Consider the following 11,004-nt stretch of genomic DNA (forward strand, 5'->3'; position numbering starts at 1 on the left):
GTGCAGCCTCTCCAGTGCCGAGGGCCAGGGTTACTCAGCCACCAGACTATGCTTCCTGCAACGCTGAAACTTTGCTGCGGGATCTCTCAGGAGCATCTCAGGAAACTCACTGGTAGTGTATTATGTCTTTTATAGCCCCCCTGCTGTATTCCTAAGGGTGAAGACACACAGAGTTTCTAGTAGCAGCTACTTCTAACAGCTACAAAATAGGCAATAGATATAATTGGCTTTGCTAAGACACAACGCGTGTTTTAGCAGAGGCAATTCTCAGTATTGTCTATGGCAGGGTATTTTGTAGCCACAACTAGTAGCTACTACTAGTAGCTCTGTGTGTCTTCACCCTAAGGGTTCTGCAATGTGCTTCAGTGTGTTTCTATGCAACTGAAGGAGAGTAATATCAGTCAGGGTTCATACGGTATCCATCTTTAAATTGCATTTTATAATTAATATTTTGCTTTTCTTCTGCATTATCTAACATTCACCTGCATGTCAGTGTGTCTGAATAGTTCTGAAGCTGACTGTAAGGCATTATTATAGTGCTGATTGCATGTTTAGTCTGTCTGTGTACGTATGTCCACTTTGTATTGCAGTGCTGTCAAGAGAAAAGCAGTGTAAAGATAGCACTGGCTGTTTGAACACATTTCTGGGAGTTTTAGGGACATGTTTTATGTGTAATTTTAGTTTTGCTATACACAGACACTCACAGGCACAAATGCACAAACAATAGGTTAGACTGAGTATTTCCAGCTTTTGTTTGTGGTATTATGCTTGTATGTGTACAGACACATTTAAAGGATAAACAAAAGAGAGCTACTTTTTATGCTGCAGTCAAACAGGTGCAAATTGCTACACCATCTGGGCATAGAACAGGAAGTAGTAAAATGCTCATGTTAGTGTAGCTTGTTGTAAAACATACATGCTATATTTGTCTCCATATACTGTATTGTATGTACTTGAAATGGGTGAATTGTAAAGTGTCCATGTGTATAGTCATTGCAATTACAGGAGAAATATGGGGCTGTGTATGTCATCCCAGGGCAGGACAATGCAAGATTACTTTTGGTGTATAATGTGCCACTATGAATTTTAAGTTACCCATTTATGTTTAACACAGCTTATTAAGAAATATTCAGAAAAACTGCTCTATGTGACATTAATGTTACATATTGCTTCTACTTTTTTTTTTCTAAAACCAAAAACATTTACAACAATACTGTTCAGCAGGAGGGTAGTGGATTACATGTACCAATTGGTCTAAACTGAATGGTTAATATTAACGATGTGCATCAAAGTAATGCAAAGTAATCAAAGTATTTTAACTTTAATTCATTATAGGTCTGCAAAGGACAGCAGTGGGGGCATTTGGAAAAGAAATATCAAAGTTTAAACTGGCTTTATCCCTATTCAACTTCCAGGATATTTCATATTCTATGCAAAGAACCTTTTCCTGGACATTTCGTAAGTTTTAAAAATGATGAGCTTAAAAAAATCATATTTCTTGTATTATTTCAACTTGCTCAAAGCCCAATCACAACTGTTAAGGCATATAAACACGTCAGGAGGGTGTGGCCTACATGAGATATGGAGACAGGGATGAGATGCTGCCATGTGTTATGTAATTTTATATATGCCAACACATGGCCACTGTGTTGATTACATACTTGGATGTTTTAAGATATCCTAACAGTGCAGAGCAACTTCTTATCTGCCTATTCTTACAGGAAAGAATCTCAGTACATCCTACGAAGAGAAAGGGTTTTCTACCTTACAGATGAACTATATGAGTCAAGCAGAGAGCACACTCCACAATGCCTTGTCAATATTAAACCAACAGGAAGGCTGGAAGACTGAACTTCACCAGGTAAGAGGAACAAACATATTAATATATAAATGCATAAAATGGTTGAATAAGTTGTATGTTTGCTTACGTTATAGAAACAAAAAAAAGTTGTAGATTTCACATTTAATTCACAGTGTATAAGAACAATGTTCCGTTTAAGGGCAGATTTAATTATATTTTTCTAAAGAAATATTATATGAAGGCATAACTGTGAGCACAAAACAATCTACATATGTGCATTTATACATATGGGGTGTAACTGCTACAAAACATTCTCCATGAGCCCTGCCTCAGTTGGGGTAAGCAATATGGCAGATCTCAAAACCAGATAAATCAATTAATTTAATGCAGATACATGTATATTTAATTGTTTTTTCTACTGCACTTGATTTGCAAAAAGATGGTGGTAGCCCTGCAAAGTTGCTTGTAATTAGACACACGGACAACACAGTGACTACAACATGCCCCATTAAAATACACTGTTTAAAAATTGATAAGCTACTGAATTGACCTTTAAAACCTTCAGCGTTAATGGTCAATACAACTTAATGTGATCTCGATGACTCACTGATCATTAAAGGGATACTGTCATGGGAAATTTTTTTTTTCAAAATGAATCAGTTAATAGTGCTACTCCAGCAAAATTCTGCACTGAAACCCATTTCTCAAAAGCAAACAGATTTTTTTATATTCAATTTTGAAATCTGACATGGGGCTAGACATATTGTCAATTTCCCAGCTGCCCCAAGTCATGTGACTTGTGCGCTGGTAAACTTCAATCACTCTTTACTGCTGTACTGCAAGTTGGAGTGATATCACCCCCCTCCCTTTCCCCCCCCAGCAGCCAAACAAAAGAACAATGGGAAGGTAACCAGATAGCAGCTCCCTAACACAAGATAACAGCTGCCTGGTAGATCTAAGAACAACACTCAATAGTAAAAACCCATGTCTCACTGAGACACATTCAGTTAAATTGAGAAGGAAAAAAAGCAGCCTGCCAGAAAGCATTTCTCTCCTAAAGTGCAGGCACAAGTCACATGACCAGGGGCAGCTGGGAAATTGACAAAATGTCTAGCCCCATGTCAGATTTCAAAATTGAATATAAAAAAAAATCTGTTTGCTCTTTTGAGAAATGGATTTCAGTGCAGAATTCTGCTGGAGTAGCACTATTAACTCATGCGTTTTGAAAAAAACATGTTTTCCGATGACAGAATCCCTTTAATAGTCAAGAAGGCACATATCCACTTTTTTGGTAGATTTTTTAAGTGCTCTCTCTGACTCAAAAATATGCATGTATGTAACCCTAACTATCAATTCGATTTCTCTGCAGGGAAATGGAGATTGGATTCTTAGTAAAAAAGTTCAAAACATAGGCAAAGTGTTTCGTGCTGAGGCAGTTATAGACTCACCTCCTGAGCACATCTATACACTTCTGTTTGAAAAAATTGAACAAATGGATGAATGGAACCCAGGCATCAGCAAAGTACAGGTAATATGGTGATAAGTCTTTGTTATAGCCCCCCCCCCCGAGACTGCACTGTCTGCTTCCTCTATAGTTACACCAGTCCAACACTGCCTTGTTTGGCCAAGGTTGGCAAAAACTGTAGCTTTGTTTAGCCATACTGTATATAGGTTTGTTTTAATAATTAATAAGTATGTCACAGACATTTTTAAATTTTGTTTGTATTGATATGTAACCAGCATGAAAGCCATTTAATCAGTGTATTCAACCAGTCAGACGAGTATTTTTATTAAACAGATTTTAAAGCCAAAAATACAACTTTGCCTGATGTATAACATGTACCATGAGAAGCAAAAAGTGTGATCCATCTGACTTTTTAGCATGTATGTGAGTAATATAAGCATATCAAAATAATATTCCCTAATCATATTATAATATGTTCTTAAAATGATTTTGTTGAAAGGTTTGCCCTAAGCTCCTTAACAAAAAAAAAATTGCATATGGTTTTGGCCTTTAATACTGTATAGATTAAGGGAATCTAACATACCTAGCTTTAAAGATGAAGGTCAGTTGTGTCATGCATTTATAATGTATACAAATGACAAGTGTGTATTTCCTTTCATCGACTGTATAGATCCTTCAAAAAATTGGGAGCAACACCCTTTTGACAAGAGAGGTAACATCAGAGATTTCCAAAAATATCATTAGTCAAAGAGATTTTGTTAGTGTTCGACACTGCTGCAGAAAAGGGGCATCGTTCTTTCTCACTGGAACTTCAACAGATTCTGAATTGATGCCCCCGCAAAGAGGAATTATAAGGTAACAAATCGATATAAGGTTGTCCTTGGTGTGTAAATCCGTGTGTACGTGCTTCTCAACTGGCTGCAGTCCCTGTGCCGGAGTGCAAGAAATTTCCAAGTAGATATGAATAGTACCTGGAGAGCACACTTTGTCTTTAAAATCTCATATCTTTATTTGCAGAAAATTGTGCACTACATGTTTCAGCTACATCGGCTTACATCAGGTGCATGCTTGCACCTGATGAAGGCCAATGTAGCGGAAAGAGGTAGTGCACAATTTTCTGCAAATAAAGATATGAGATTTTAAAGACAAAGGGGAATGTAATTAAAGTAGCAAAGAGCAAAACAATTTGCACCAATAAAAATCCACATCTCGTAATGTAATTTTGTTACTTAAACTGTTATTGCATTGCGAATTCTAATTGCGCATTGCAAATTTTATTTGCGCACTCTTAAGACATGCTTGAAGGTGTCATAATCTTTTGGAGCAAACATAACGACTTTTTCAGTAAGAAATTTTATTACATTTACTGCGCATTGGCGCAAACTATAAAATTAGAAAACGGTCTTCCACTGTCGGAAGTGGTCGCTAAACAGTTTCCTGGTTCGCACAAGCTATATTAAATTCGCACAAAGCAACATTTTTTGTGCAAAGGCATAACTTTTCACATTGCGAACAGTTTTTCCATTACCAACTTTTATTACATTACCCTGAAAGTGTGCTCTCCGGGCACTATTCATATGTACTTGGAATTATAAGGTCAACCTCCAATTACATCTACTGCCTGCAGTTTTTATTCATCCTTTTATAAATGATAGAACAATGTGGTACCATGAATGTTGAACATTGCTCATTTCCCTTTTGCAGGGGTGAAGCTGGACTAACCTTTATTGTTCTCCAACCCCTTGATGCTGACGATAAAAAAACACATTTGACCTGGATTTTGAGCATAGATCTAAAGGCAAGTGGTACTGTTTTGTTATATTGCTGATACTTGCAGCATTTGTTATGTAAATGGTATGCAGAGCCCCAGTACACACAATACAGTAGCTAAACAAAATAAATAATTCCCATAGGCCGACAAATTTATCAATATACAGAATGTAAAGCACTCCTTAAAGCAGCAAATATTCTGTTATGTTATAAGAGGCGTGCTTAGGTGGTACTATCAGTATCACTCCAACTTTGAAAGACTTCAACAGAATTAAGAAGTACTATGTAAAGTTATGCATGTATAATAGACTTAGTAACACTTTCTATTAAGTATTAACATAAGTATGGTTGCATTTTCCTATCCCTACAGAATTGAAGGAACTGATTTACTAACAAAGGTGCTAAATTGTACCAGTGCAGTAACTCATAGCAATTAATCAGCAATAAGTTATGATCAATCTAGTAGATTTGAGAAATTAAAGGTTTTGTATTGCTGCACAAAGCAATAATACTTGGACTGACCCTATTCAACCCCCCCCTTGCTGCAGCTGCTACCTAACTATCCCCCAGAACAGTTACTTGATTGCCAACAATCCCTAGTAATTGCTACTGGGGCTAGAAACCCAATCCCCCCCCCTCTGAGCTGACACTCACTTCTTTTCCTTGATTCTCTGCCAGCAAATTGTAAGTGAACTGCACCCCACCTATGACTGCGCCCTACAAAGGTGCTTACTCTGCCTAGATTCAGCCCTGAGTATTTGATTGGTTGCTATTATCAACTTCAGTGGTACAATTTAGCACCTCTATTATTAAATGAGCCCCACTTTGCACCTCCCCCCCATGTTTAGTAAAAGAGACCTAATGTGTTTTAGCTGTGGTTAGCATATGCATTACTTTTTTTTTTTTGCAAAACTAATGTGGTTTCTCATCAAAAAACACTTTGGAAATTTATCCTGTCAAAGGCCCTAAATACCATAGTGATGTAAACAAAAGGCTTGAGAATTTCAGTTAAACATATTGTAGCTAGCTAAGTTAGAAATGGCACAGGACAGCTATGGTGTGAAAGAAAAGTATAATGCTGGTCACACAATAAATCATTTCCTATAAAGTTAACATTTGGGTTACTGGCATTTGTGACACTATTTCAACAATTTAAACTCATTTATAATTATGCCACTGTTGATTGGCCAAAACATAAACAAATGCAACAATAAACCGATTTACCATGTTTATCCAATGACCCAGAACTGCACAGGCACAAGTGAGGCATGAGATACGTTATCCAGAAACCCATTATCCAGAAAGCTTTGAATTACGGAAAGGCCGTTTTCCATAGACTCCATTTTATCCAAATAATTCAGATTTTTAAAAATTATTTTCTCAGTAATAATAAAACAGTACCTTATCCTTGACCCAAACAGCTCCCATACCCGTATAATATAAAAAATTTGTGTATATATATTGTTTTACTTACAATTTACTGCATTTAAGTAAACTATTTTATCATTTTTAAATTCATTAAATATATATTCACTACATTTTTACGAATTCAAAGAATATATAAATATATATATATATATATATATATATATATATATATATATATATATATATATATATATATATATATAAAGTGAAAAAGGATTGCGGCACTCATAGGGTTTTAGTGAAAAAAACAAAAAATGTTTTATTATTAAGCCTCAACGTTTCGATCCCCCACAGGGATCTTCGTCAGGAGCAAAAACTCTTCCTGACGAAGATCCCTGTGGGGGATCGAAACGTTGAGGCTTACTAATAAAACATTTTTTGTTTTTTCACTAAAACCCTATGAGTGCCGCAATCCTTTTTCACTGCTTATTTCCCATGCTGGCACCCAGGTATTAATTTTGTCTACGGAGTGCACCATTCCTTTGGTTATATATATATATATATATATATATATATATATATATATATATATATATATATATATAGTAAATATATATATACACAGTATATACATATACAGGTATAGGATTTACAGTGTATTTTTTGGAATGCTCGATAACTTGGGGTTTGCCAGATAAGTGATCTAAATGTAATTTGGACCTTTAGTCTTCTAAAAATCATGTAAACATAAAATAAATTCAATAGGATTGTTTTGCCACCAAAATGCATAGTTACCATCAATTACAAGGTACTGTTTTATTAATCTATACAGAAAAAGGAAAGAATTTAAAAAAATTAGAATTATTTGCTAAAAAGGAAGTCTATGGGAGTATATCTAAATGATTGTGTTAATTTCTAAAAAATGATGTTCAGTAAAATGTGATTTAATAGTGAAATAATGTTTTAAACTTTTTCTGTTTGTTTGTTTTTATTTACAGGGCTGGGTTCCCAGAGCTGTGAGTGACCAAGCATTGTCGAAGTCTCAGGTCGATTTTATTGCTCACCTACGGAATCACCTCTCTTTCTCAGAAAAAAAAGATTTGTTGCCAGCTGAGTAATGGGACATGGGAATTCATTTTAATAGTTTATTTGTATTTTATTATGCTTATGCTACATGTAAATGACTAGACTCTGTAAGATCTATTCTACAGGACTTGGGTATTAAATATAGGACAAAAAAGACAACAATTTTCCCTCTAAGCGATGAGCTGGAATGCATGCATATAAATTCTACCAACACCGCACACAGCAAACTATGGTACGCAGTACATAGTAAATACAATGGTTTCGTATTTATTCTGTGCCACCCTCTCTATGCCCACACAGCTTAAAAATGTTTTTTTACACACTGCCAAAAGAAATTAGAGTTTTCTAACTTCACTCAATATGTCAATAGTTAATGGACAAGTGAAGTGAAAATCATTGTTGGTGTCATTTGTCAGACCCAACCCCCCAACGATTACAATCCATGACCTTGTTGCCCAGACAGGTTCCCCCTATCCAATTAAAGATGCACTGTGCCAGGGTATGCGCCTATCAGTGCCTCACAGCCATCGTCAGTCCCTTGCCAATGGACCTTTTGGTTGTCCAGGACTGTCCACACACATAGTAAAATAACGCTTCCTATTCTTGTCTCTTTCAATATTTTTTGTTGCCATTTCTATTAAACCAAAAATATATAAAATAATATAAACAATACAAATGTGTGGTTTTACTACACGTGTCAGTAAATACAAGCTGAGTAAAGTTAATGATGAAAATCACAAATTTCATTAAAAATTAACAATGAATAAATAAAGAAAACAAAAATAAAATAACTAAAATAAAACAAAAATGGAAAAAAAGCTCTGCCATGACTTTAGAATATACATTTTAAATTAATTAAATCTCAAAGAGAAACATTTTCTCTGTCTTTGCTACTGAGATTCAAAGTAGGGAGACCATTTAACCACGTTATCATTTCTGAATTATTCTGAATATTGCTACTATATCTCAAATGGACATAGCTCACATAGATAAGTAAAAACATAAAATTCTCTTTTGGGGATTAGAGGATTAATCCAATATATAAAGATTGACCTTCTCACTGCTGCAAAGAGAAATTCAGTTGGATTTGGTTTTCTTATTTCCAGCAAATTCAAAAGATTTAGTAATATCAGTTGACAAATTAAAGGGTTTATTTCTTTCTTTTATATTAACAGAAAGAAAGAAGGTAATCATCTTCTCAATTTCTCCAATTCCAATTCTTATTTTATATTATGTGTTGGGGTTACTTTGCTAAAAGCGGTCTTTAAAGGGAGTTGGGGAGGTATAATTTATTTAATTTATTTTTTATTGATTATTGTGATCAATGGATTTGTGTAAATATTTTCATCCAAAATCAAAGTACTTGGGATTCTAAACAGTATGTACTGAAATGTATTAAAATTCAGTTTCCCCTTTCTTTTATCATTGAACATTTCAATATTGTCAGTAACGTAACTAGAGGGACACACAGCTGGGCCCCCCCGCCCCCCTCTGTACGCTCGGAACTGCACGGAATTCATTGCGCACAAGCTGCCAGGGGGGCCCTGAGGGGGTGTGGGCCCTGCTCCCCCCGTAGTTACGCCACTAAATATTGTGATCTCAGAGTTGTTAATCAAGTATACCCCATTTCACATGCAGCTTCAATGTACAAAGCTATCACTAGCTTTCATGTGAACTAGGAATATAATTTTAGAAGAATCTCAAAATTAAACCTCATGCTATGATATTTTAGGGATCAGAATACTGGTACCTATCACTGCACCTATGGAATACAGGCAAAGTGACAAATACATTTTTTAATGTTCATAAGGGACAACAAATTAGCAGCAAAGGAAAGGGATTTTTTTTGCAGTAGTGTTTTAATAATTTATAGTATATATAAGATATAAAATATGTAAAGTCTACCTGTAAAGTCAGTGGATTCTTAAAAAAAATCCTCAAAGTGTCAACTATGCATATGTTTCCTTTTTGAGATATTAGCCCAGTTTCCCACAGCTGAAACAGTATTTTCCATCCTGAAATTAAGTGGTTGTGGGTTACATTGTGTCCCCTCTGCAGTGGGAGCCAACTGGAAAGGAGTACTGATGAGGCTGATTAGTGTGCCACATTGGGAATTTTCTCCGCCAGTGGGGAAACTGAAACTGCTACTTCATCCTCCCATTCACTAGAATGGCAAATGAATGATAGTTCAGTTACACTCTGAGTATGGTCACTAGAACATTTTGGCATGAAAAGTCTCAGTATCAGAGCATGATACACATTTCACATTCAAGTGAATGGAAGGCGCAGTGACACTTCTGTCCCAGTAGGGGATATGACCCATTTGCCAGTATTGTATAGGTTTTTGCAGCAGATATTGTTTAACCTTGATGTGGACTTAATTGCAGAGCACTATACATGGTCTTTGCATGTAAGGGTCCAGTTTAGGCTCAACAGACTTGATTCATAAATTATCATTAGGCTGGGTATTCAACTTTTTAATGACAAAACTTTTTCACCTTTTTATAACATTTTGTCATGGTAGTGAACATTTCTAACAATATTCATTTAAATGCTAAACATATTCTTATATAAAGCATTCTGGAGTCTTTAGTAAGAAATATTATAAAGAAGGAAAAGTTGCCTTTGTACACTTTTTCAGTGTGGGTATTATCTGCTTTTCTGCTAAATAGGCACTTAAACATCAAATGTATTTGTATATAATTGTGAATCTGTGTATTCATGAATTGTATATTATATTAATCACCATATAATGTATTTTTTCTAGGACCTTGTAAATAATAAAATGTATAGTAATTAATACATTGTGTATATGAATTTTTTTCCTAGATGACTGGATGTATATACCAGAAAAACTGTATTTTACATTAAAATAATTTACTTTATATATATTGCCATTCACACGAGGGATTTACTGAATCCACTACTTTTTGGCGAATCCCAAATCCTCCTTTGTAAAATATTTGGTTGAATACCAAAGCGAATCTGAACTCTAAATTGCAAATGTAAATTTGGGAAAAATGATGGAAAAGGAAAAGCACACTGAGAATGCAATAAAAAAATTATTGACTTCCTTGTTTGTGTGACAGAAAGTCACATGATTTTTTTGTATTCAGATTCAGTTCAGCCAGGCACTTGGATTAGGCTATATCCAAATCATGTTTCAGGGGTATAGTGGTTGAGAAAACCAAACCACACGTGCGGAATAAAATAAAATCCAGCTTTATTTGAATATTAAAAACAACAAACAGGCATCGATGACAGATGTACTCCTACCCTATGACATCATTCATTCATGATGAAGTGCCAGAAGGAGGCATGAAACGCGTCAGGTGATCTAACATGTCATAGGGTAGGAGTACATCTGTCATGGATGCCTGTTTGTTGTTTTTAATATTCAAATAAAGCTCGATTTTATTTTATTCTGCACGTGTGGATTAGTTTTCTCAACCACTATACCCCTGAAACATGATGTTTGCTGGAATGGAGACCAGTAAGAGGAGACCCGCACACG

The 11,004-nt window shown here is 35.3% G+C and overlaps 1 protein-coding gene across 1 annotated transcript; it reads left to right on the forward strand.

Annotated features, from left to right (window-relative positions):
• Positions 1 to 10,290, forward strand: LOC108695784 (steroidogenic acute regulatory protein, mitochondrial). The gene is made up of 7 exons (XM_018224750.2): positions 1 to 112; positions 1,336 to 1,458; positions 1,722 to 1,861; positions 3,171 to 3,329; positions 3,937 to 4,121; positions 4,971 to 5,064; positions 7,403 to 10,290. The coding sequence occupies exons 1-7, from the start codon at positions 49 to 51 to the stop codon at positions 7,520 to 7,522; spliced, it is 885 nt and encodes a 294-aa protein (XP_018080239.2). The 5' UTR covers positions 1 to 48; the 3' UTR covers positions 7,523 to 10,290.
• Positions 10,291 to 11,004: the final 714 nt, after the last annotated feature.

This window comes from Xenopus laevis, chromosome 7L (genome assembly GCF_017654675.1).
Source record: "Xenopus laevis strain J_2021 chromosome 7L, Xenopus_laevis_v10.1, whole genome shotgun sequence".
Lineage (NCBI taxonomy): Eukaryota > Metazoa > Chordata > Amphibia > Anura > Pipidae > Xenopus > Xenopus laevis.

What these genes read in the sequence shown, in the direction of transcription:
- LOC108695784 (XM_018224750.2), top strand. Translation starts at nt 49, where the DNA reads ATGCTTCCTGCAACGCTGAAACTTTGCTGCGGGATCTCTCAGGAGCAT. An exon ending in CAGGCATCAGCAAAGTACAG is followed by an intron (nt 3,330 to 3,936) that starts GTAATATGGTGA and finishes TCGACTGTATAG; the next exon opens with ATCCTTCAAAAAATTGGGAG. An exon ending in CCGCAAAGAGGAATTATAAG is followed by an intron (nt 4,122 to 4,970) that starts GTAACAAATCGA and finishes TCCCTTTTGCAG; the next exon opens with GGGTGAAGCTGGACTAACCT.